The sequence below is a fragment of the Tursiops truncatus genome, chromosome 2 (assembly GCF_011762595.2).
Source record: "Tursiops truncatus isolate mTurTru1 chromosome 2, mTurTru1.mat.Y, whole genome shotgun sequence".
Lineage (NCBI taxonomy): Eukaryota > Metazoa > Chordata > Mammalia > Artiodactyla > Delphinidae > Tursiops > Tursiops truncatus.
The window spans coordinates 102,803,469-102,831,078 of record NC_047035.1 but is presented as its reverse complement, the minus strand read 5'-3'; the positions used below and the strand labels follow the sequence as shown (position 1 = coordinate 102,831,078).

Below are 27,610 nucleotides of genomic sequence, written 5' to 3'. Positions count from 1 at the left end.
TCTAGAGGATAGGGTGCTATATTTATAAGACTATACCTTTTCCTATGTTTCTTGGTCATTTCCTGTGAATTGAGTGTTCAAGTTTTGCCCTTTATTCTACTTGATTTTCCGTCTTTTTGTTACTGATATGTGGGAGGTTTTGTATATCCTAAATACAAAAGTTTTATGGGTTGTACAGTAGTCCCCCCTTAATCTTGGTTTTGCTTTACTCCGTGTCAGTTACCCACAAATGGAAATTCCAGAAATACTTCATCACACACCATTCTGAGTAGTGTGATGAAGTCTCTCACAGTCCCGCTCTACCCCACCCACAATGTGAATTATCCTTCTGTCTAGTATATCCCACCCATTAATCTCTTAGTAGCCACCTTGGTTATCAGATGGACTTTCAGGGTATCACAGTGCTTGTGTTCAAGTCACCCTTATTTTACTTGATATCGGCTCCAAAGTGCAAGAGTAGCGATGCTGGCAGTTTGGGTATGCCAAAAAGAAGCCGCAAAGTGTTTCCTTTCAGTGAAAAGGCGAAAGTTCTCAACTTAGTAAGGAAAGAACAAAAATCATATGCTGCAGTTACTAAGATCTGCAGTAAGAACGAATCTTCTATCCATGAAATTATAACAAAGGAAAAAGAAATTCATGTTCTGCTGTCACACCTCAAACTGCAAAAGTTACAGCTGCAGCACATGATAGGTGCTTAGTTAAGATTGAAAAGACATTAAATTTGTAAGATATTTTGAGAGAGAGAAAGTTACCACATTCATATAACTTATTACAATATTGCTATAATTGTTCTGTTTTTATTTTATTATTAGTTATTGTTGCTAATCTCTTACTGTGCCTAATTTTTAAATTAAACTTTATCATAGGTATGTATGAATAGGAAATGATATTCAGTCTTATCCACGATTTCAGACATCCACTGAGGGTCTTGGAATATATCCCCCATGGATAAGGGAGACTACATTGGGAGTTTTTTCTTTTATTTGATAAAACAGCTTTTTTAATCTACAAGATCCCCCTCCATATTTTTTTTCTTTAAACTTTATCTTTTCAAAAACCTGGGTCATTTGACCTTTCGAGTTTCCCACGGTCTAGATTTTGATAACTATATATTCATGATGATGTTCAACGTGTTCTTTTTTCCTCTTTATTTCTTACAAATTGTGAACTGGATCCAGAAGCTTGATCAGAATTACAGTCTTGCCAAAGGGTTTGAACATATAGATGGTAGTGTTTTCTTTAATCAGGTGGCACATAATGTCTGATTGTTTTTTGTGATGTTAGTAGCTATTGATGCTTAATGCCAGATTTATTCATTCACTGGGGTTTGAAAAATTGTAAAATTCTAATTGCGTCATTTATTTTTATTCATTAGTTGGAATAATTTTATTAAGATATGTTTTTCCTCATCTACTCTTTGGCTTCCCATTTCATGTAGCAGAAAAAGTGCTAGATTCTTTATATACCAGTTTTGAAAAAATTAATTGGTTCCTTCTTATTTTACAATGGTGATCACTTTTTTAAAAAAATATTATTATTGAATCATGAAGTTAAACACATTTGATGGGTTTTAGTCCGCTACAATTATCCTTTTTGAAACTCAGATAATACCAACTTTGACCAGTGATGGGGTCTTCATACTGGCTTTTGAGTCACTCTAGGAGTCTTTGAGGCTTATTTTGTACATTTCCTATCCCAGCCCTGGAAACATTTTCTAGAGTCTTTGTTTCTTTTAGTGCGAAATGGCATTTCAAGACTACAGTCTGGGCACTGGGGATGCTCACTGCACCTGAGTTGATCAGTGTTTATGAGACTTTTTCAGTAGATGGAGCTAGAAAAAGTACATTTAAAGAAAAAATTACCACGTGTCTCATTTGCTTTATCCCACATTATACTCACAACAGCCTCAGAATAATACAATTGCCACCAATCAATAGAATTTCTGAAAATAGTTTGAAAAAATTTTTTCATATGTTCTCACCATTCTCCCGTACTTTTTTTAGTACTGCATTTATATTGTTAGAACGTGTAGCCATTATGTACTAAATAAACTCTGTCTTTTTTTTTAAGTATAGTTGATTTACAATGTTCTGTTAATTAACTGCTGTACAGCAAAGTGATTCAGTTATACATTTTTTACATTCTTTTTTTTAATATATTATTTTCCATTATGGTTTATCATAGGATATTGAATATAGTTCTCTATGCTATACAGTAGGACCTTGTTGTTTATCCATTCTGTATATAAAAGCTTACAGCTGCTAACCTCAACCTCCCACTCCATCCCTCCCCCAACCTCCTCCCCCTTGGCAACCACCACTCTGTTCTCTATGTCTGTGATTCTGTTTCTGTTTCATAGATTGCTTCATTTGTGTCATATTTTAGATTCCATATATAAGTGGTATCATATGGTATTTGTCTTTCTCTTTCTGACTTCACTTAGTATGATAATCTCTAGTTGCATCCATGTTGCTGCAAATGGCATTATTTTGTTCTTTTTTATGGCTGAGTAGTATTCCATTGTATATCTGTACCACATCTTCTTTATCCATTCATCTGTTGGTGGACATTTAGGTTGTTTCCGTGTCTTGGCTACTGTGAATAGTGCTGCTATGAATATAGGGATGCATGTATCTTTTTGAATTATAGTTTTGTCTGGATATGTGCCCAGAAGTGGGATTGCTGGCTGATATGGTAATTCTATTTTTAGTTTTCTGAGAAACCTCTCTACTGTTTTCTTTCTTTCTTTTTTTTTGATATTTCTTTCTTTATTTATTTATTTTGGCTGCGCTGAGTCTTAGTTGTGGTACGTGGGATCTTCATTGCGGCATGTGGAATCTTTTAGTTGCAGCATGTGGACTCTTAGTTGCGGCATGCGAACTCTTAGCTGCAGCATGCATGCGGGATCTAGTTCCCTGACCAGGGATCGAACCTGGGCCCCCCCACACATTGGGGGCTCAGAGTCTTACCCATTGGATCACCAGGGAAGTCCCTCCCTACTGTTTTCCACAGTGGCTGCATCAACTTATATTCCCACCAGCAGTGTAGGAGGGTTCCCTTTTTTCCACACCCTCTCCAGCATTTGTTGTTTGCAGATTTTTTAAAGATGGCCTTTCTGACCAGTGTGGGTGGTACCTCATTGTAGTTTTGATTTGCATTTCTCTTATAATTAGCAGTGTTGTCCATCTTTTCATGTGCCTATTGGCCATCTATATTTCTTTGGAGAAATGTTTATTTAGGTCTTCTGCCCATTTTTGGATTGGCTTGTTTGTTTTTTTGTTGTTGAGTTGTATGAGCTGTTTGTATATTTTGGAAATTAGGCCCTTGTTGGTCACATTGTTTGCAAATATTTTCTCCCATTCTGTATGTTGTCTTTTCATTATGTTCATGGTTTCCTTTGCTGTGCAAAAGTTTGTAGGTTTGATTAGGTCCCATTTGTTTATATTGTTTTTATTGCTATTGCCTTGGGAGACTGACCTAAGAAAACATTGGTACAATTTATGTCAGAGAATGTTTTGCCTATGTTCTCTTCTAGGAATAAACTCTCCCTTTTTAATCTATATTTAACTTTAAATCAATTTTACTGAGGTAAAATTTACATACAATAAGAATCGATTTTAAGTGCATGTCAGTGAGTCTTCCTGTGTAACCGTGACGCCAGCCATGATATGGAGTATTTCTTTCTCTTTTCTTTTTTTATAATATTTTATTTTTTTAATGTATTTTATTACTATTTTTTTAAATTTTATTTATTTTTGGCTGTGTTGGGTCTTTGTTGCGGCAAGCGGGGGCTTCTCTCATTGCGGAGCACGGGCTCTTGGCACGTGGGCTTCAGTAGTTGCAGCACGCGGGCCCTAGAGCACGTGGGCTTCAGTAGTTATGGCACGTGGGCTGTAGGGTGCTTGGGCTTCAGTAGTTGTGGTGCGCGGACTCAGTAGTTGTGGCTCGCGGGCTCTAAAGCACAGGCTCAGTAGTTGTGGCGCATGGGCTTAGTTCCTCCGTTTCACATGGGGTATTCCCAGACCGGGGATCAAACCCATACACCCCTGCATTGGCAGGTGGATTCTTAACCACTGTGCCACCAGGGAAGTCCTGATATGGAGTATTTCTATCACACTAAAAAGATCTCTGTGCCTCTTTCCATCCATGGCCCTAGGAAACCACCGATTTGCTTTCTGTCACCATAGATTAGATTTGCCTTCTCTGGAGTTTTATAAAAATTGAATCACACACAGTGTATTCTTTTGTGTCTGACTTCTTTCAGTCAGCATTTTTGAGATTCATCCACATTGATGCAAGTATCCATAATGTATTCCTTTTTATTCCTTTTTGTTTTATTGTATGGTTATACCAAAATTGGTTTACCAGTTCAACTGTTGATGGGCAGTTGTGTTATTTCCAGTTTGGGGCAATTTTGAATAAAGCTATTAAGAACATTCTTGTACAAGATTTTGGGGGGCATATATTTGCATTTTCTTGGGTATATAACTAGGTATAGTATTTATAGATCATCTGGCAAGTGTACAAAGTTAAATTTTATTAGAAACTGCCAAGCTGTTTTCCATAGTGGATGTACTATTTTATACTCCCGCCAACAGTGAATGTATAAGAGTTCCAGTTGTTCTACACTTTAGCTAAAACTTAACATTGTTGATCTTTTTAAATTTTAGCCAACCTGTGGTGTGTAGTAGTGTCTCATTATGGCTTTAGTTTGCATATCCCCAAAGAGCAGTGATGTTTGAACATCTTTTTTGTGTTTTTATTGGCTTTTGTGAAATGTCTGTTAACATCTTTTGCTAATTTTATTGGTTTTTATTTTTATTGATTTTTGAAAGTTCTTTATATATTCTGAATACAAACCTGTTTTATATATACGTGTGTGTGTGTGTGTGTGTGTGTGTGTGTATAGTTTTCTCCCAGTTTGTGACATGCTTTTTAATTTTTTTAATAGTCTCTCAAAAAACAGAATTTTAATTTTAATGAAGTCTAATTTTTGCAAGTGTTTTATGGTTGGTGCTTGTATGTGTTCTAGCATAGAAATATTTGCCAACCGCAAGTGGTTCTTATCCGAGGTCACTTTTACTCCTTTACCCTTGTGCCCACTCCCCACGCAGGGGACTTCAGCAGTGTCTGGAGATACTTTTGATTGTCACAACTGGCAGAGAATTACTCGTATCTAGTGGCTAAAGGCCAGGGATGCTGTTAAACATCCTACAATGTATATAACATCCCCCACAGCAAAGAATTATGGAGCTTCAAATGTCAGTAGTGCTTGTGTTGAGAAACCCTGATCTAGAGGTTTTATAGTTTTAACTTTTATGTGAATGTGTGTATGTTAATTTCAAGTTATTTTTTTGTGTAAGATGTGAGGTTTGGGTCAAAGTTAATTTTCCTTTCATCTGGATATCTCGTTGTTCAAGCATAGTGATTCTCTACTGAGAGTGATTTTGCCTCCTACCAGACATATGGTAATGTCTAGAAATATTTTGGGTTCTTATAACCGAGGAAGGAGTGCTTCTGGCATCTAGTGGGTAGAGCCAAGAATGTTGTTAAATATCCTGCAATGTAAAGGTTGCCCCCCCAACACAAAGAATTATCTGGTCTAAAACGTCAGTAGTGCCAATGTTGAGAAATCGTTTCGCGCTATTGGTTGAAAAAGCTATTTTTTCCCCTCATTAAATTGCCTTTTCACCAATGATGTGTGGGTCAATTTCATGACTCTAATCTATTTCATTAATCTATATCTCTGTCTTTATGCCAATACCACCGTGTCTTGTAGTGGAAGACTACAAGAAACCATCTGGTAGAAATCCTACAACTTTGTGCTTTTTTAAAATTGTTTTGGCTTTTATTGGTTCTTTGCATTTCCATGAAAACTTTGGAATCAGCTTGTCAATTCCTAGAAAAAAACTACTTTGGAATCAAAATTTCTAAAAGAAAACTAAGTGGGACTTTAATTGGGATTGCTTTGAATCTATAGAACTTATATTAAAGTTCTGTAGATTCTATAGAACTATAGAAATAATTTTTAATTATGGAAACAAATACCTCTTAAAATGATGTTTAGCTAGAGTGCCTTTTTAATAAATAAGATCTGACCATCTCTTGCCTATTAATTAAAAAGTTGAGTCATTTACATTCATTGTGATAATTTATGTATATAAACCTGTTTATGATTTCTATTTGTCTTTTTCTAAACTTCTTTCTTTGACTTCTTTTGAGGAGATTGACTTTTTCCCCCTTCTTTTTTCCCTCTCTACTGATTGAAATTTATACATTTTTGATGTTGTTGTTGTTCTTAGTGGTTACTCTTGAATTTTCACAATGAATTTTTTCCTTATTGAATTACCTTGTCACCACTGACCTATGGGTAAATTTCTCAACTCTATTTAGTTCTATTAACCTATACATCTACAGAGACCATAGAGCATTTTGACTTTCATCACATCCCTCCTCACTGATATTATTGTTTTGATGCTGTCTCTTTTTTAAACCTACGTAGGTTTAAAAACCTAGGTTTTTAAAGGTAAAAAAACCTAGGTACATTATTATTTTATATGAACAATGTTTGTCTTCTTTTATCTACAAATTTGGATCTTTTTTGCCTTTCCATCTCCTCTTTTCAAATCTACATTCTGAAATCCTCTTCATTTTTCCTGAAATGTTATATGTTCTAGATGTTCCTTTGGTGAAGGTCTCTTGGTAATGAACAATCTTCTTCTTTGTTACCTGGAAATATTTTTATTTTGTTCTCATTCTAATAAGATAGTTTTGCTCCATACATAGTTCTAAGTCGACAGTTTGTTTTATTTCTCAGCGTTTGATAATATAATTCTACTTTTTCTGGCTCACATATTATTACTGAAAAGTGTATTGTTTGTTTAATTGTCATTTCTTTTAGGGAATCTGCCTTTTCTTTCTGACTGCTCTTAATTTTTGGTGTATTACAGTTTCATTACAATGTACTTTATTAGAATAAAATTCTACTTGTTTCATTGTGTGTCTTGTATCTGTAGATTCAAATCCATCATCAGTTCTTGAAAATTCTCAGCCATTTTCAATTATTGCTTCTTTTTTGTTTTCACAACTCTCTCTCTGGAATTCCCAAACGTCCTAGGTTTCAGTCTGTCTTCCATTTCTCTCTCTCTTTTTTTTTTTGCGGTACGCGGGCCTCTCACTGTTGCGGCCTCTCCCGTTGCAGAGCACAGGCTCCGGAGGCGCAGGCTCAGCGGCCATGGCTCACGGGCCTAGTCACTCCGCAGCATGTGGGATCTTCCCGGACCAGGGCATGAACTCATGTCCCCTGCATCGGCAGGCGGACTCTCAACCACTGCGCCACCAGGGAGGCCCCTCTCTTTTTTTGGTGTGGTAAAATATATATATAACATAAAATTTACCATTTTAACCATTTTTAAGGATAATTCAATGGCATTAAATACTTGCGCACTGTTGTAAGTGGATTTTCATCATCCATTCCCAAACTTTTCCATTGTCCCAAACTGAAACTCTGTATTCATTAAATAATAACTCATCATTCCCTCTTCCCCCCAGTCCCTGACAATCACCATTTTATTTTTTATTTCTATGAATTTAACTTCACTAGGTACTTTATATAAGTGGAGTCATTTCAATATTTGTCCTTTTGTGATTGGCTTATTTTACTTAGCATAATGTCTTCAAGATTCACCCATGTTATAGCATGTGTCAATATCCTTCCTTTTTTTTAAAAACAATTTTTAATTATGGTAATATACACATAACATAAAATTTACTGTCTTAACCATTTTTATTATTTTCTTAATAGATTTTATTTACTTATTTATTATTTATTTATTTATGGCTGCATTGGGTCTTTATTGCTGCGCATGGGCTTCCTCTAGTTGCGGCTAGCGGGGGCTACTCTTCGTTGTGGTGTGCGGGCTTCTCATTGTGATGGCTTCTCTTTTTGCAGACCACGGGTTCTAGGCACGTGGGCTTCAGTAGTTGTGGCTCACAGGCTTTAGAGCATAGGCTCAGTAGTTGTGGTGCACAGGCTTAGTTGTTCCGTGGTGTGAGGAATCTTACTGGACCAGGGATCAAACCTGTGTCCCCTGCATTGGCAGGTGGATTCTTAACCACTGCACCACAAGGGAAGCCCCTTAACCTTTTTTTTTTTTTTTTTTTTTTTTTGCGGTACGCGGACCTCTCACTGCTGCGGCCTCTCCCGTTGCGGAACACAGGCTCCGGACGCACAGGCTCAGCGGCCATGGCTCACGGGCCCAGCCGCTCCGTGGCATGTGAGATCTTCCCGGACCGGGGCACGAACCTGTGTCCCCTGCATCGGCAGGCGGACTCTCAACCACTGCGCCACCAGGGAAGCCCTTAAGGGGAGTTTTATGGAGATTTCATTTAGTGGGCATGCTTGATTAAATCATTGGCTGCTGGTGATTAGCTATCTATGGGCCTTTTGTCATCTAATTAGCATAAAAAAGACATTCTTATCACTTAGGGGATTCCAAGAAATTTAGGAGCTGTGTGTCAGGAACCAGGGACAAACAGGAAATATTTATTTATTATTGTGCCACTCACCATGCTACTTTCTGTGTCTGAATTTGTCTGTTGTAGGTACCCCCATATAAGTGGAATCATATAGTATTTGTCTTTTTGTGACTCGCTTATTTTACTTAGCATAATGTATTCAAGATTCATACATGTTCTAGCATGTGGCATAATTTCCTTCCTTTTTAAGGCTGAATATTCCATTGTATGTATATGGACATTTTGTTTATCCATTCTTCCATTGATGGACATTTGATTTGCTTCCACCTTTTGGCTGTTGTGAATAATGCTACTGTGAACATGGTTGTACAGATATCTGTTCAAATCTCTGCTTTTCAAGCCTTAAATGTAGGGCTCTCCTGTTCAGCTCCCTACCTGATCTTAGAACTGGTTGAGGCATTTGCCCTCAAGCCACTTCACCTTTCATGGGTTTTCTTACTGCTCACAGCTCCTGTTTCTCCTCATTCTAGATGTTTGGCGTTTATTTATTTATTTATGGTCCTTGGAGATTCTCCTCGCTTTTACCAAGCCCAGCAATGCATGAAAATTGTTAGTTGTAATTTATCCAGCATCTAGTGTGGTTTGGATAGGAGTGTTCTTCAAGGTACCTACTTTACCATATTGCCAGAAGCAGTATCTGTTAAATTTTAAGCTTCAAACATGTATGAAAACATATTATATTTTCTCTTTCTGGAGCATAGTTATTTTCATCTTTCTTTGTAAGTGATAAATGTGTTTTTGGTGTTTTTAACTTTCAAGATACTTTGCATGTTAAATAACATTCGGGAGTGGGTGGTGGGGAACAGCCTGAATCTCTTAACCTCCTTTGTTCACTCTTAGCAGTTTTTCAAACATAAGTAAATTACTAATTAAAATTTTTAATTAAATATATTAAATAATGCTCCTTTAGTTACTTAATATCTACCAGTTGTGAAATACCTTTAATACTGTGTAGTGTATCTGAGTATAGGTATAAAACTGTCTTAGATTTTCCCTTGAATTTTTCTCTTGCCATAATTACTGAGTTAAGTGAAACTCACTTAAAAAGCACTGTAACATCTAGCATAGTTTTACCAAGAAAGATGTGCTGATAAATATCTAATCAGAGTAGTCTATATGTCACATAGTTCTTATATATTGCTTTCCTTTGCATGTTTAGATTTTTGTAATGACTTCTATAGGATAGGAATATTAGGGGTGAAAGTTGACTAATATTATAAATGAGGAGCAAAGATATTATGCAGATCCGAGCTTGCGGTTTACTAGGGTTTTTAAGAGCAAACAGAACTTCTTCATATTAACCTATATCTGTCTTAATTGCAAGTAATATCCTGATTAAATATCAAGGTCATTATTGAAAAGCGTAGAATTGAGGGGGGAAATGTGAAAGATAATAGAGAGTGAGGATTAAAGAAAGAAGAGGATATGAAACTATAGATAAAAAGATGTAGTGGAGTAATGTTATTGATTTGTAGCTTGACACACTTTATAAATATCTGAAGGGAAAGAGGGTGTAAGATATAAAAATATGCTTATTGGGGCTTCCCTGGTGGCGCAGTGGTTGAGAGTCCGCCTGCCAATGCAGGGGTCATGGGTTCGTGCCCCGGTCCAGGAAGATCCCACATGCCGCGGAGCGGCTGGGCCCGTGAGCCATGGCCGCTGAGCCTGCACGTCCAGAGCCTGTGCTCCGCAACGGGAGAGGCCACAACAGCAAGAGGCCCACGTACCAAAAAAAAAAATATATATATATATATATATACACACACACATATATATATGTATATATATATATATATGCTTATTGCTAAAAGCTTTTGTGATATAAAGTATATTCTAAAAGGTTCAGATTAAGGTTCATTGAGAGAAGAAGAGAAAACACATACATTTGACCCTCCGTATCCGTGGGTTCTACATCAGTGGATATGGAGGGCTGACGGTACTATACCATTTCAAATAAGGGATTTGAGCATCCTTGGATTTTGGTATCCATGGGGGATTCCAGAGACGCGAGGGACAACTGTATCTTAGAAGATAATGTAGTATGTATGGTTTTATAACTCCCCTACCCCCTCCAAAACTGCTGTGCTTCTTTGAGTTATTTACATGTTATCACATGCTTGGGTGAAACTGTGAATTTTTCTTCCTCATTACATTTCCTGGTAAGTCATTAATATTTTGAGAATATTTTGGAGAGAAGAAAATACTAAATACTCCATCATTTGAAGTAGTTATAAAATTTCTCATTTATTTTTTAGATTGAAGGTTAGAATGACCTGTAAGATAACTACTTCATTAATTCATTGTGCTTGGGGATCTTTTTAGGGTATTAAATTTACTTATTTCTAATCATTCATGTAACTGCTTTTATTCCCATAAAGTGTGTTAAAATTTTCACGTGGCTTTATTTCTTTGACAGTTTCTTAAATAGCAGAGAAAATATGATGTGTCTTCTCTAACTTTAAATTTTAATACAATTGCTAATTTTAGTATTATTAAACATCAATGTTTTAAGAAATTAGGTTAAAAAGAATTGTTACAAAAAATAAGAGTTTAAATCAAGTAAGGAATATGCAGTGTGCCTGGATTGTTAGAAGTTCGGTTAATGAAATGAGGCTCATATTTGAAATGAATAATTATTTAGTCACATGTGACTAAGTTATTTTTGTTGCATTATTAGAGAAGTACAAAAAAATGAATTTCTCTTAATTTTTATTTTTTAGCAAATTTTAAAAGCTTGTATTGAACAAGTGAAAAAGTATCCAGAATTCTATACTCTCCATGAAGTCACCAGCTTAATGGGATTCTTCCCATTCAGAATAGAGATGGGATTAAAGTTAGAAAAAACTCTTCTTGCATTGGTAAGGTTTACCATAAGAAAATAAAAGTAAACTGATTTTTGTCTGAAACATCATCTGTATTTCACACAGAAGCATAATTTAGACATATTTCAGTATTTATGTTTAAATTTTGAGCAGTAACAAGATATACTTTTTAAAATACGCAATACAATTGTGTCCCCTTTTAATGTATGACTACCATTACTTGATGTTTTTAAAAATATCACTACTGGGACTTCCCTGGTGGTCCGGTGGTTAAGACTCTGCACTCCCAGTGCAGGGGGCCTGGGTTCAATCCCTGGTCAGGGAACCAAACCCCACATGCCGCAACGAAGATCCCACGTGCCACCAGCTAAGACCCGGTGCAGCCAAATAAATAAATAAATATTTAAAGAAAAAATAAAAAGTTAAAAAAAAATATCACTACCAACTTTATTTCTTGATTTTCTTTTCTTAGTTTCCATCTCTTTTATGTTTCTGAATACAAGCAGAAAGCTTTTCTTTTAAGGGGATTTTACTCAATATCATGTTGGAAGTAGGTGTGTGTAAAGAAGATATTTTAGAGTTTCTCTTATACCCTGCTCTGACTTGTACTTCATAAAATGAGAGGTTAGATTTTAAAATGACAGGATGATTTCATGGCACCCTTATCTTGGACCCTTTTTTTTAAAAAAAACCTATATGGGGGACTTCCCTGGTGGTACAGTGGTTAAGAATCCGCTTTCCAATGCAGGGGACTCAGATTTGATCCCTGGTCGGGGAACTAAGATCCCACATGCCGCAGGACATCTAAGCCCACATGCTGCAACTACAGAGCCCATGCACCCCAACTATAGAGCCCACGCGCTCTTTAGCCCGCGTGCCACAACTAGAGAGCCTGTGCACCACAACGAAAGATCCCACGTGACCTAGCTAAGACCCAATGCAACCAAAAATAAATAAATAAATAAAATCTTTAAAAAGCAACTATATGGTGGTTGTCAAGTAAAAACATTAAGGTCTTGTCTTAAGACGTCTGTAAATTTGATATTTGCATTTAGTACAATGAAGAATTTTAAGTTATAAGTTTCATGTGATGAAAAGATACTTCAGGGAAAAAATACATCAAGATTTCTGCAATAAAACATTCATTTTTTTTTCTTATTTAGGGCAGTGTAAAGTATGTGAAAACAGTATTTCCCTCAATGCCTGCAAAGTTGCAGCTGTCAAAAGATATACCCACCACTGAAACACCAGAACAAACAGCTGCAGCTATGCATTATGTAAGTAGTAAAGTGGTTTTGGATCTTCCTAAGCAATCTTCTGTACCTCATAAAGTACATGTAACCTGGTTGTTCTAAAGTACCCTTCCTGAATTTCTCCCTTCTTTTCATTATTTAATCAAAGAAGTTTCTAATAAGTGTAATCAAGTAACAAGTTTCATGTTGTTTTTCAGGACATTAGTAAAGACCCAAATGCAGAGAAGCTTGTTGCAAGATATCACCCTCAGATAGCTCTAACTAGTCAAGCATTATTTACCTTATTAAATAATCATGGACCAAGCTACAAGGAACAGTGGGAAATTCCAGTGTGTATTCAAGTAATACCTGTCACAGGTTTGTGATTTGCCATGTCAAGTAACACTCTCAAAAGAGGAGTTGAAACAGTTCTATTTCAGCAGTCTGATTATAGGTGGTCATTTGTCAAATACAAAAAGCTAAGTTTTGATTTAAGGAGGGTGTAAATTTGACAATTACATTCAGTAGAAGAACTTTTTAATATATAGTGCTAAGTATACAATTGACACTCATAAATGAGTTATTAGATTTACAGGACCTGTATGCATGCTGGGTGTGTGAGAAGTAGAGAAAAAATTATAGTTTAGGGTGGCCAAAGATACATGAAATGGTGAGGTTCTTCTGTCTTTCACTGAAATAAAAGGAATGCGATACTTTATTAGACAGCCTCAAATGCGTTAGTTTCTAGGGTTTATTTACTTACCTATTATTGGAATTCAGATTTAAATAAGTCTATACTTATAAGATAGTCTCTCTCTTAACAGTAAAATTAATATTTACACATAAATTCTGTACCAAATATTATTCCCCTTCTATTTTTGTTCATATTTAATAATTTTCTCATATCTTTTAGAATTAATATTCTTGTATGTAATAACATAATTGGAGTAAATGAAGGACTATGTCTAAAAACAAAACTACAAATTAGAGTTAAATGTAATATATTCTCCGTGGTAAACATTTTATCACTTTTTGAAAGTATAACCCAAGAGGAACCGAGTAATAATGACAGTAAAAGTATAACAATAAAAAACAGAAAATCTTTTTTTAAATTGTTAGAAAAAGAACATGTTTTTCTTGCCAGTAAGAGTCTCTTGCCCTTAGATCTCTAAGGGACTTTAAAAATCTTTTCATTCAAGGCACACGTATGGGACATGTGCTTCCAGTTTCTATCCTGTGTCTCTTTGTTTAGTAATTCTTCTGTTATACATCCTGGTTTGTTTTTTTTTTTTAATATGACTACTAGTAACAAATCACTCCCATTCTTTTTCTGTGTTAAGGTTCAAAACCAGTTAAAGTAATTTATATTAATTCACCACTTCCCCAAAAGAAAATGACAATGAGAGAGAGAAATCAAATCTTCCATGAAGTTCCCTTAAAATGCATGATGTCCAAAAACACAACTGTTCCAGTCTCTGCAGTATTTATGGACAAACCAGAAGATTATATATCTGAAATGGAAGTATGTAATGCTTTCTTTTCTTTTCCTTAAGAGAATGTACTTGTTTATCCTTTTGAAGAATAACATTTTATTGCAAGTCTCTAAATCTGGTAGTTAAAAATACAGACTTTAGATTGAAACTTAAAATTGAACCCCACGTGGATCTAGACTTTAGACAACTAATTTAACCTCCTTCAGCCTCAGTTTTCTTCTTTTATAAAAGAAAGATGATAATACCTACTTCATAAAATTGCTGTCAGGATTAGGTTTGATATTTATACGTAAGATGCTGAGCACAGTCTTTAGTACGTATGTACTAAAAATTCAGTCAGTAATGGTGGTCATAGTGGTGATGGTTTTATTTAATTAGTCTCATTTGTATTCAAGAGTTTTTAAGTATGAAAAGGAACAGATGAGTTTGACTGGGGCAACAAGAATTTGCTGGATTGTTAATCCTTTTTAGTGTATGCTTATTATCTGCGTGACCGTAGGCAAACTACATAATCTCTGTGTCTAGTTTGCTCTGTCTGTAAGATGGGTATCATGATAACCTAACTCATACAATTCTTGGGGATTAAATGAGTTAATACACCTAAAGCATTTAGAACAATGCTTGGTACTCCATAAATACTAGCTTTTATTATTTTGTGTATTTTGAAATATTTTTCCATGATTATTAGAGCAAGGCATTCTGTTTATACAAAACTTTATTCATCCATTCCACAAATACTTACTGAGCAGATACTGTTCCATGCACTGAGGATACAGCAGTAAATAAAAATGAAGTCTCTTTTCTTTCAGAACTTACATTAGTGTCAGAGGGCACAGATAATTAAAACAGTATCAAAAAAGCACACACTGATAAATACTATGCAGAAAAATGGAATAGGTTAAGGGGAAAGAGATGGGAATGGGATTCATGATCAGGAAGGCTTTTCCAAGGACAGGAAATTTGAACAGGGACTTGAATAAAGTGAGAGAGCAAACAAAATTAGAAAATAAAATAGAAAAATTTTTTCTTATTTACATATAAGAGCTCATACTATTTTAAGAATATTGGCCTTTTGTCTTTCATATTTGTTTATTTTTTTTTTTTGGTTTGCCATTTGCCTTTCAGTATTTTTATGATGTGTATGTCATAAAGCACTTCCAACTTAAGTTTTTTGGAGGTATTTTTGTTTTTTGTTTTGTTTTACATTTTTAAATCTATCTAAAATTTATATTGGTGTGAGGTGAATGTCAGTAAGTAACAAGTGCTATGAAGAAACACGAAGTAGGTTAAGAGGGATGAAAAGTGACGGAGTAACTTCTTTCAGTAATGGCAGACCAAGTAATTTGGGCCTTCCATTACCGATGACAACTAAAAAAAGCTGGACATATTATATAAGTTTATTTCTTAGAATCATCAAAGACCTAACAAGATAGGGGGTACTATCTGAGGACTGAGATACTAAAGAAGACCAGAATCCAGGTTGGTAAGCCTGTCACTTAGGGTAGTTTTTGCCCTGAATGGTATTTCAGTTCTGAAGAGGCAACAGAAAATGTGCTTTTGGCAGCATCACAGGACTAGGAGGACAAAAGTCAGAGTTCAGTTTTCCACCATGAGCTTGGACCCTGCAGGGCTATACCCCAGGAGTAAGAGTGAACAAGAAATAAATCAGCTTTCTTGTAGATTGTATTCTGGGTTTTCAGGCCTTGAACTTGGATTCAGATGCTTTTGGATTGCTAGTGTCTCTAGATACCTAGCAAAAGCAAGTGACAATACTTCTTAGAGGAACAGAATGTCATTTTGAGCCTCAAATTATTTCTACAAACAAGTTTTTAAATATAGCATCTGGAAAACATTTAAAGATAACTAGACACTGGAGGAGTAAATAAAAATTAAGTTTCTTTTCATGTACTGGATACTCTGAGCACCAACCATCACAAACAATGACCAAAGAAATAGACTCACAGAAATGGATCCTAGAATTATCAGTCACAAACTGTGAGCCAACTCTGTTTAATTATACAGCATGCAAGAAAATTAAAGCCATGTTTTAATTGGAAGGAATATGCCTTGCAATGCAGGGGATGCGGGTTAGATCCGTGGTAGGGGAACTAAGATCCCACATGCCGTGGGACAGCTAAGGCCGTGCGCCTCAACCAGAGAGCCCGCGTGCTGCAAACTAGAGCTCACATACTTGGAGCCCGTGCATCACAACTACAGAGCCCACACGCCCTGGATCCTGCACGCTACAGCTAGAGGGAGAAAACCCGCATGCCACAACTAGAGAGAAGCCCACACGCCGCAACTAGAGAGAAGCCCGTGTGCTACAACGAAGACCCAATGCAGCCAAATAAATAAATAAATATTTATTTATTTTTTAAAAAAAAGTACAGTTAAGAATGCTGTAAAGGGGGTTATTAGCACATTAGATAAAACTGATAAGAGAATTAATAAACTGGAAGATGGGTCTGAAAAGACTATAATGAAACAGGCAACAAAAAGAAAATACGGAGAGTAGGGCAAGAGGTATAGAGAATGTAGTGAGAATGTCTAACATTTGTGTACTTGCACCCAAAAGAGAGGTGTAAAAGAGGTAATGGGACCAAACCATCTTGGAGACAAAGAAAAAACTCTTAAAAGCCACCAGAGAAACAAAAGGCACATTAGCTATAAAGGACTGAGAGTTAGACTGGCAGGTAACTTCTCAACAACAACGATGGAAGCCAGAAGACATTGGGACAATACATTCTCCTGAGAGAAAATAACCCTCTTACTAAAATTCTCTAACCAGTGAAATATCCTTAAGTAATAAAAAATTAAGAAAAGATATTTTCAGATAAAAACTGAGTTTGCTACTAGCAGACCTCCTCTAATGGATGTTCTTCAGGCACAAGGAGAATAATCCCAGATGGCAAAAGGATGGTGAAAGATGCAAGAATGAATAAAGAATAACAAAAGTGAAAATAATATGGATGGGCTCTAATTTGTAGGTGAGTGCAGGGGCACTTGGGAACTTAAGTAGTTCTGAGATGACCTGGGTCCTAAGAACTCTAGAAACTAACCAGCCAAAGTTCCTTCGAAGACAAAAGCCTTGGCTCAGGAAAATTCACCAGTGGTAAAGTTCATATTGAGCAGAACAAGGACATTAAAGGTAAAGGAAAAATAAGTTTTCAGATAATTGTGGGAGAGGGAAATAGAGAAAGCAGATATCAGAATGTACTAAAGATTTTATATGCACACACAAACACATGCAAACCTACATGCATACATACATACATCATGGTAACAGTGAAGCATGAGCTTAGAGCCATGAAGCTAAGAAAGCTATCCTGGCACACTGTCACACAGGATTGTCCTCCTGCAGAAGCAGGTGTGCCCATCTCAATTAAACATGAGAAACAGAAGAGGATTGTTGATGGAAATTCTTACAAAGTTATTAGAGGAAGAAAAGATAATTGCTATAACATTTTTACAGTCAAATGAAGAGAGATGTACCCACAGAACAGATGAAAACTAATGTGTTCATCCTTTGCCCTAGAAATCTCACTTCTAGAAATGTAGCTCAGAAGTACACTAGGAAAAGAATAAAATATTTGTGCAGGGTATTCACCCCAACTATAGGTATTCATTAGAAACAGTCGTCATGTCCCTTAATAGGGTATTTATTAAATAAACTGTACATCTTCAATAGCATACTATGCAACTATTACAGGCATACCTTGTTTTATCGTACATTGCTTTATTGCACTTCAAAGATGCTGCGTTTTTTACAAATGGAAGGCTTGTGGTAACCCTGCATCGAGCAAGTCCATCATCGTCCTTTTTCCAACAGCATTTGCTCACTTCATGTCACTGTGTCACATTTTGGTAATTCTTGCAGTATTTCAGACTTAATCATATTTGTTAATGGTGATCTGTGATCATTTTTTTTTTTTTTTTTTTTTTTTTTTTTGCGGTATGCGGGCCTCTCACTGTTGTGGCCTCTCCCTTTGCGGAGCACAGGCTCCGGACGCGCAGGCTCAGCAGCCGTGGCTCACGGGCCCAGCCGCTCTGCGGCATGCGGGATCCTCCCAGACCGGGGCACGAACCCGTGTCCCCTGCATCGGCAGGCGGACTCTCAACCACTGCGCCACCAGGGAAGCCCAATCATTGATTTTTTGATGTTACTATTACAACTTGCTGAAGGCTCAGATGATGGTTAGTGCTTTTTAGCAGTAAAGTATTTTTCTTAAGACATGTACATTTTTAAAGACATAATGCTATTGCACACTTAATAGACTATAGTGTAAACATATCTTTATATGTACTGGGAAACCAAAAAAATTTGTGTGACTCACTTTTTTGTACTATTTGCTTTATTGTCGTGGTTTGGAACCAAACACACAATGTCTACAAGGTATGCCTATAAAAAGAATAAGAAAGCTCTAGGTATGCAACTGTAGTGTGATAGCCAAGATATACTGTTTAAGTGAAAATGGTCACTCAGAGAATTAAGTGTCTATACATCCTTAAAGATTTATATCCTAAGTTCAAAAAGAATTGCCAAATATTTTAAACTGCATTTAGTAATCATATTATTAGTAATGATATTGCTGTTGTTATTTTGAACACATTAGATAGTACGATAAAGCAAATAAGTACTTATATTTGTATTAGAAACCAAGAATTTTAGCATAAGAAATACAAATGCCAATCAAAGGACTTAAGTAAAAACCTTATAATAATATTGGAATTATATAAAAAAGATGCCAGTGCCAACTTGAAGGGTTTCCCGTTGGCCAGAGTGTGTCAGTTTGACCATGACAAAGAATAACTGCAATGGATGGAAACATATGAAATAGTTAAAATCCATGAATTCATAATAATATCTTTTTAAAAAAGTATTAGTCACCTTTGGAGGGTGCTAGTGTATCAAGTCATTATTCTGAAAACTGATTTTTGAAAATTCAAGTATTTGTCTTACTTTTCCAGTACAAACTGTATTTCAGGTAATGATGAAATACGACTGTTACCATTTTGCAGTTCCTAATGAAATAGTGAATCTAGGCAGTGATCATCATCAATGACTGCTAAAAGCATTAGAAGATTAACAAGGAATTTTAATGGGTAGATTAGTTTGTCGACCCTTGATGAATCAACAGAACTGTTGTAATATCACAAGAAGAAAGATAAGCAGATGACATTAGCCTCCTGATTGAAGTGGGAAGTACACAGTACCACATATAACATGTTCAGATTTTTTCAAATGTGCCTGAATCTGGTCAAGCTACTAGATCATTTTAATAGGAAATGTAGGGGAAGAGTGTGTTAAATGATATCATGGGGATGCAAAATCCAGAATATGGAAAATTTTATAGGATAACTCATCTAGTTTCTTCTACAAATACCTGGTGGATATGGGAGTTGGCAGAGTATGGGGGAGAGGCATTTGAGAAATAAATTTGAGAGACATCACCCAAATGCAGTGTAGGGATCTTGGTTGGATCCTGATTCCAATAAACAATTGTAAAAAGAAATTGATCAGACTAGGAAATTTTAACAGTGATTAGATATTTCCAGCCATTAAGGAAGTGTTAATTTATTGATACAATTAATATGTTTTACCGAAGAATCTTTTTATAACCACATACTAAAATATTTACAGATAAACTGCTGTTTTTATCCAAATTTGTCAGGGGTTGAGAACATTGTTTTTCAATTCATTAATTTTGGTTTTATATTTATGAAATTCCTTCATTTTATTATTGTGATTATATTATTCTTTTCCTGTTTCTTGAAAAGGCTATGAATGATGCTTCAGATTTTTAATGTCCAGTGTTCTCATTTTTATTGCTTTTTAAGTATTCTGTGATTATCATTTTAATTTCTTCTTTTATCCAATAAATTGGAGAGTTTTTAAATTTCCAAGTTCTTGGGTTTATTATTGTTTGTTTACTTTTTTCTTAATGGTTTCTAATTTTACTTTCTTCTAAACAGAGGGTCAGACCTTAACAGATTCTGCTTTATACTATATTGATGTTTTCTTTGTGTATTAATTTATAGTCCATCTTTGGAAATGCCCCTTCGATCCTTGGGAGGGAAAAGGTATATCTTTGCAGTCTATATGTATGTTTTCAGTCATTCATGTATCTTTGTTTCAGTCATTAAATATTATTCATACTTTCTACATCCTTATATTTACTAAGAGACAGTGTATCAATGACCAAGTACAGTTGTGTTTCTGTCAAATTTTCCTTTTATTTTTCAGTTTTGACAATTTTGATGTTGTTATTTGACATGTCACAGTTCATTATCTATTCATCATGGATTGCATCTTTTTCAACATAGGATTCCTTTTTCGATCTAATGCTTTTTGCATTGACTTCTCTCTAACACTTAATATTGCTAGTCCTTCTTTCTTTATTTCTTGGTGTCATGTCCCATTGTTTTGTTTTGAACCTTTTTGTGTAAGAATGCCTCATGTAAACAGAGTATAGTTTAATTTTATTTTTTGACTAAATATGGTAGTCTTTTTATTTTAGCAAGTGCTACCATTTGCTGAGAAACTGCTTACTATGTACAAAGATTATGCGAAGAAACTTTCTATATATAATTTCTCATTTAATCCTTAGAATAAACCCAAGAGGATAACCCTATTATCCCTATTTCAGAGATGAGGAAATTGAGTTTCAGAGAGGTAAAGTAATTTACCCAGGTAGATCTTTCTTACTCACTACCTGAGGCTGTCAGAATATTTTTCTCTCAAATCCTAAACTGTAATCCAATTCCATGGTATTTATCTAAAGTGCTCTGCCATACTGAGGAGAGATGTTGCTACCTAGGGAGAAGATAATTTATTCCTGAATAAATTAGAACTGTCTGTAGTTCTTCTATTACCCAAACAATACATGAAAAACTATAACCTCAGTGGCTTCATGTCCCAGAAAACAATAAAACCACTTCCTATCCATTTCTCCTCTTATTACTGACAGTTGTTTCCCCTGAGTAGATGTATAAAGAAAGTCACTGATTGATGTGAGAGGCTGTTGACACTTCCCCAGTTGCATTAGAGAGCAGCTTCCTTACCGTGGCGAAGACGCTTTCCTCCTGGTCAGCTAAGTCTCTGCAAGAGTGTATAAACTGGGTATGAATGAAGATCTTTTGCCTTCCTATTTGGCCTAACATTTCTTCTTTGTGGTCCTGTCTGGTTTTTTTTTTGCGGTACACAGGCCTCTCACTGTTGTGGCCTCTCCCGTTGCGGAGCACAGGCTCCGGACGCGCAGGCTCAGCGGCCATGGCTCACGGGCCCAGCCACTCCGCAGCATATGGAATCTTCCCGGACTGGGGCACAAACCCGTGTCCCCTGCATCGACAGGCGGACTCTCACCCACTGCGCCACCAGGGAAGCCCCTGTCTGTTTTTGATTAGTGGAAATACCTCTTGAGATGTGGTAGTTCACAAGTATTCCCCATTTCCTGTGGTATTGCAACTTGGTAAATTTTTCTGTGTTTCATCAACATTTCAATGGGAAGGTAAGGTTAAATAAATTAGGTGCTAGTAGTTTGTCAAAGCAAGAACCTTTCAAAGCCATTACACTTTTCTTTCTACTTTTAAAGAGTATGAACTATGTTTGTGATGGGACATTGATGGGTGAGGGGCGGCCTGGAATTTTTGCTAATAGTTTGCCAATATATTTTCTTAAGATGTCTTATGAAGTTAATGAGTGCCGAAAAATTGAGACCCATGAAAACTTGGATCTGGATTTTGATGATGACGTCACAGAACTTGAAACTTTTGGAGTAACCACCACCAAACCGTCAAAGTCACCGAGTCCAGCAAGTACTTCCATAGTACCCAATGTGACAGAAATGCCCACAGCCCCCAGCATAGCAATCACATCTGAGGCACCAATTGCACCAGACATTACTGCTCATTCTAGAAGTATATCTCAGATTCTGATGGAACAGCTGCAGAAGGAGAAACAGCTGGTGACTGGTATGGACAATGGCCCTGAAGAGTGCAAAAACAAAGATGATCAGGGATTGATCCCCTGTGGTGGAAATGTATCAAATTCTGAGAAGTCTTTGGTACAAGATAGTGACTTGAAAACATCTGATGCCTTACACTTAGAAAGTTCTTCAGAAATTGAAACCTCTAATAAAAATGATATGACTTCTGATATGGAGTGTGTTGATGAAAGAGTGAATGTTCCAGAGAACACAGACAATAATTCAAAGGAAAAGCCTGTTACATCAGAAGCAGCTAAAACTGAAGATGTAATTCTTTGCCATAGTGATACAGATGAAGACTGTTTAATCATTGATACAGAGTGTCAAAATAATAGTAATGGAAAGACTGCTGATACGGGTTCTAATTTAAGTTCTAAACCAGCTAGCCTAAATTCTTCCTCAGGACAGGCTTCTGTAGGAAACCAGACTAATACTACTTGTAGTCCTGAAGAGTCATGTGTTTTAAAAAAACCTATCAAACGAGTGTATAAAAAATTTGATCCAGTTGGAGAAATTTTAAAAATGCAGGATGAACTCTTAAAACCAATTTCCAGAAAAATACCTGAAATGCCGTTGATGAATTCAGAAAATTCTAAACAACCTCCTAGTTCTGAGCAGCCCTCTGCTACTTCAGATGCCTCTAGTTGGCCAAAATCTATATGGCCTTCTGTGTTTCAGAAGCCAAAAGGACGTACGTAAATATTTACAAAGAATTTTATATTAACTGTTTTGCTTGTTCCTTATCCTTAGGTTTTTTCCCACCCTCTTTCCCCTACTTTCTCTTTGTTATAATATGTGTATGATCTTTATATAGTCATTGAGAGTTCATTTTCCAGTCTACTGATCAGTATTTCAGCTTTCAAAACCTTCACTCTAGCGATGTACCCACAGTTGTATGGATTTTTGTAACCTGTGTTTATCCAACATTTACGATGGCTGCTAAGCTATAGATAATGTGGTTTGCTGAACTGATGAAGGGAAAATCCAGCAAAAATAATGATAAATACTTATTAGTCTAAATTTACTTATTCTTGGTGTTTAGACTGTAGTTTTGTACTTTTTCATTTTGTGAAATAGATGTAAGGCTGTACCTCAACTCTGCCTCGATTATGAATAACACTACTTTTTTAAACTTTTTTTTCCTTCATATGTTGTCTCACAGATTTATACTTTGCCTAGGGTTAGTGAAGGTAGTAGGTAAAAGGAAGAGAACCCTAAAGCTTTGATTTCAGCTCTTGCTGGAGTTCCAGTAAAAGTAAACAGAAATGGTAATAGTGTAATAGTTAACTCAGAGGAGACAGAAGGTTGATAGTTGAATTGTTTTATCTTGGATTATGATGGATAAAGAGCTAATGTATTTTAAAATAAAAATGACAAATATAATTATTTTTAAAGGATTGCCATATGAACTTCAGGACTATGTTGAAGATACATCAGAATATGTAGCTCCTCAGGAAGGAAATTTTGTTTACAAGCTTTTTAGCCTACAAGACCTGTTGTTACTTGTGCGATGCAGTGTCCAGAGGATAGAGACCAGACCACGCTCTAAAAAACGGAAGAAAATCAGAAGAGTAAGTTGTTACCTGGGGAGTTAGGATGTGGTAGCATAAGTAGATGATAAGCAAATATTTAACATGCCATTCTTATGAAGTTTAATTTTAAATTGTTGATCACTCTTAGAGTAGTTTTTTCAGGTTGAGTTTTTTTAGTAAAATACTTAAAACACTTTTAATAAAGTGTTTAGTTCAATGTAATAGTCATGAGTGCCAATAACATTCTTGCATGGAATATATAAACTTTGTGAAAAACGGCACCATTGTAGATATTGGCACCATTATAGATATGACCTAGACTGGCACGTGTGTTCCAGCTTTCTCTGTGAATTTGGATTTCCTTTATGACATATTAGCCTCTTTATTTCTTACTTTGGGCATCTTTTTGAGTCATTTTAGAAGTTCACATTTTGAGAAGTGGGCTTTCATACACATTTGAAATGTCTTCCCAGGACTGTTAGAAAACCAAATGTCTTCCTTTCTTTTTCCCCTATTGTTTCTTTTGGGATTTGATATAAATATTTCCCTCAGTTAAAAAAGTTTTTGCTACAATTTGAGTAATTTGTTCTTTCGGCAGATTGCTATATTTGATATTTTAAGGTCTCTTTCAGATTAATTTGATTTTTGTGTGTGTAACCACTGAATTCAGGTAAATAAAGAGGAGCTTTTATGGTGTAATTGATTACGTAAGAAATAGTGAAGTCTCTTTAATTTTTTCTTAAGAGATTTTTTCAGTTGTATCCATTATATCATAGTTCACTTTTCCTTCTTTCCTCCCTCTTTCCTTTCTTCCTTCCCTCCTTTCTTCCTCCCTCCCTTTCTTCCTTTTTTTTAATTTAAAAAAATTTAATTTATTTATTTATTGGCCACACCGTGTGGCATGTGGGTTCTTAGTTCCCTGACCAGGGATCGAACCCACGCCCCCTGTATTGGAAGTGTGGAGTCTTAACCACTGGACCAACGAGGAAGTACGTTCCTTCCTTTTTTTTAATTTTTTTTTCCCGGTACGCGGGCCTCTCACTGCTGTGGCCCTCCTGTTGCGGAGCACAGGCTCTGGACGCGCAGGCCCAGCGGCCATGGCTCACGGGCCCAGCCGCTCCGCGGCATGTGGGATCTTCCCGGACCGGGGCACGAACCCGTGTCTCCTGCATCGGCAGGCGGACTCTCAACCACTGCGCCACCAGGGAAGCCCCGTTCCTTCCTTTTCTGATGTCTCTGTTTCTTGCTATTTAACCTACCACCCAATAAGAATCCTCAGTGACCACTTTAGAATGTCAGTATTTTCGATTAGGGAACAGGTGACTCAGGAACAGTGATGTTCCAGCATTGACCCTTATGGATCAAGTCCCTGACTACTACTTTACCATATTAAGGTATAACTGGAAAAAAATTTTTAAAAGAAGAAGAAGAAGTGCCAACCTTTCTGAGCTGCTAATAGCAATAGTGTGAGGGTCTATCATGAAAAACCTCTAAGGCTAACCCATCAGGATCAAGGATGTATACGTTGTCCACCAAAATCCAATGGACCTAGTGGATCTTTTGCTTGATGATACTTTTGTTCTTAGAAGGAAGACTGTGAATAAAATTTTAAATTTCTAATTCTCGTAATTTGGTATTTCATCACTGGTTCAGACTTGAAATTATAGAAACCAACTGGTTTTGAATTAAATATATGGGGGAGTGTTTTTTATAAGAGAATGTCAGGAATGATGAAATGCTATAGGTCTGATTTTAGTCTCCTCCTAGATAAATACAAATATTCCCTGTATTAAAAGATTTTACTTTATTTGCTGATTTTTTCCTGTCTCATCTGTATTTAATGGCCATAGCATGCATATCTTGAATACATATAGTGTCAGTGCTATGGACTGTATTTTCAAGGTTTTATTTCATTAATTCATATTTGCTATCTGATTTATTTGGGGACTAACCTCATTTCTTTCATTTTCTACTCTGTGAGCCCATACCACTCTGTATTGATCTGCCAGCTTACAGCACTTAGAAATTATTGATAGCCAGGATGTCTTAAGTAAGAATAGCCTAGGGATATTTTTGGACACTGGTTTAATTGTTGAAAGAGACAACCTGTTAAGGACATTGTCATTCACTTGACTAAAGTGAAATTTGTAAATATTAAGATAAAACCTTACAGGAGAGAATTCACTCTTCATCAAAATATATCAAAAAAGTCAAGCCCCAAAGATTAGCTAAATAGGAGCCTTCTATTTCTGACATGTCAAACCTGGAGTAAAATTTTAAAATTTTCAGTGAATGCTTATCATATTATACCTATCATTATATGTAATAGTTTAGTACACGTGGTTTAAATTCCTTTGTAGAATTTATTCCCTTTGGAATCATCTCCTCTTCATCTCTGTTTCTTTCAAATGTTTTATTTCGTAGATACTCAATAAATAGGTATTGAATAAATGAGAAAAACTGAGGCGAGAGGAGGGTGTTGTTAAAGAAGTTGAGGCACTAGCTGAGAAATTTTGAAGGTAGTGTTTAAACTCTAGTTAGGTAAGAATGCATCTTCATTAACATTTCCTTCTTAAAAACCAACTTGTTTAGGTAAAGCTTTAAAATACTTGGAAGTCTCTTCAACCTCTGCTCTGCAAGAACCTCATCTCTTATTTTTTCCTTTGGTTCTTCAATTCTGTGTTATTGTAGCTGAGATTTTACTTTCCAATATCATTTATCCCTTCTCATCAAAATTCTGCTTAATAAGAGCTACATGACAGAGGAGAACTTAAGGCAGCAGCCAGTCTCAAATGATGGCATGAAATAAAGAGGGCTAATTTGGAACACAAGATGAAGCTGGAACTTACTGAGTTCTACATATAATTATGACATCCAGACCACGTACCTTTGAATGATTTAATATTATGTTATCGTCTGTCTCTGTTAACCAAATTTCTTAAGAGTTATATTCTAAAGTGACTCAAAAATTTAGATCCAGTTATATTAAAGTTTATATTGGCATTCTTGGGCCAGAAAAAAAGGATCCTGAAGGTGCTTGAATATTAGGAAAGAACAGAATGTACCTATTGGGATTACTGACAGGATACTAGCTTTGAAATATTTATTTAGGAATGTATGTAAACATTTGGAAGGTTTATGTAAGAAATTGGAAGACAGAGAACCAAAAGAAGCTTTCATTTAGAATAGGAGTGACCAATAAGGGATAAAGGAAATAGTAAATTTAATTTTTATAATTTGAAAACTTTGTACTTAAAGTTTCACTTTAATTTTGGAATACTGAGATCAAATATTCAGACTTTTCTTTCCCTTGGTTTCCTGGAGATGGCAGTAGAATACATATGGAAATTAATACCAGGTTCAGGATTTAGTTTTATAGATATGACAGTATTATCAAAGAAAATCCCCCAGAGTACTTTCTTCAGAAAGAGTAATATTTTTTAATTTCAAAAGAAATCTTGAATTAGTTCTATTACCTGTTCATGATCCAAAGGGGGATCTTCTTTATCAATTAGTCTTTTCCTGACTCTGCTGTAAACTGGTTCTCTCTCCTTGAGCAAATATCTTAGCCCTCTGGGCCTTCATTTCTTTATCTCTGGCTTCTATTGGCAACTATAAGCAGCCATAAATGCAGATTACCAGTTGCTGAAAAATTATTATACAATTAAGTGCTTTTAGCAATGAAATTACCCTATTCATAATTTTTTTTTTTTTTTAAATTAAGAAGACACTGTAGGGACCTTACTACTCAAAGTTTGGCCCCTGGAACAACAACTTATTAAACATGTAAAGCCTTGTTTTTCACCTCAGATTCTGCATTTATTTAAAAATGGTTATTCACACACACTGAAATTTAAGAAGCACTGCTGTAGAGTTTTACTACATTCAAAGGTAATAATGAACCAAAGTTAATTGTTAACAGAAATTTTAGTGGATTTCAATTGTTCTTACCACCATTGTGCTAATAAGCCCACTAAATTTGCTACTTTATGAAAATCAGTAATTCTG

At 35.8% G+C, this 27,610-nt stretch overlaps 1 protein-coding gene across 13 annotated transcripts in view; it reads left to right on the top strand.

Annotated features, from left to right (window-relative positions):
- Positions 1-27,610, top strand: part of ICE2 (interactor of little elongation complex ELL subunit 2) — an 87,503-nt gene that overhangs the window by 13,219 nt on the left and 46,674 nt on the right. For 12 of the 13 annotated variants that reach the window (XR_002178916.3, XR_012330159.1, XR_012330160.1 and 9 more), the window contains 6 exons: positions 11,259-11,396; positions 12,524-12,637; positions 12,811-12,970; positions 13,933-14,114; positions 21,765-22,761; positions 23,466-23,641. Coding sequence is in view for 7 of the 13 variants with exons in the window: in XM_019947514.3 (XP_019803073.1) it covers positions 11,259-11,396; positions 12,524-12,637; positions 12,811-12,970; positions 13,933-14,114; positions 21,765-22,761; positions 23,466-23,641 (1,767 nt within the window). In the remaining 6 variants the exon portion in view is untranslated. The remainder of the gene's footprint in view (positions 1-11,258; positions 11,397-12,523; positions 12,638-12,810; positions 12,971-13,932; positions 14,115-21,764; positions 22,762-23,465; positions 23,642-27,610) is intronic. The other variant, XM_073801101.1, reaches the window with a different exon arrangement.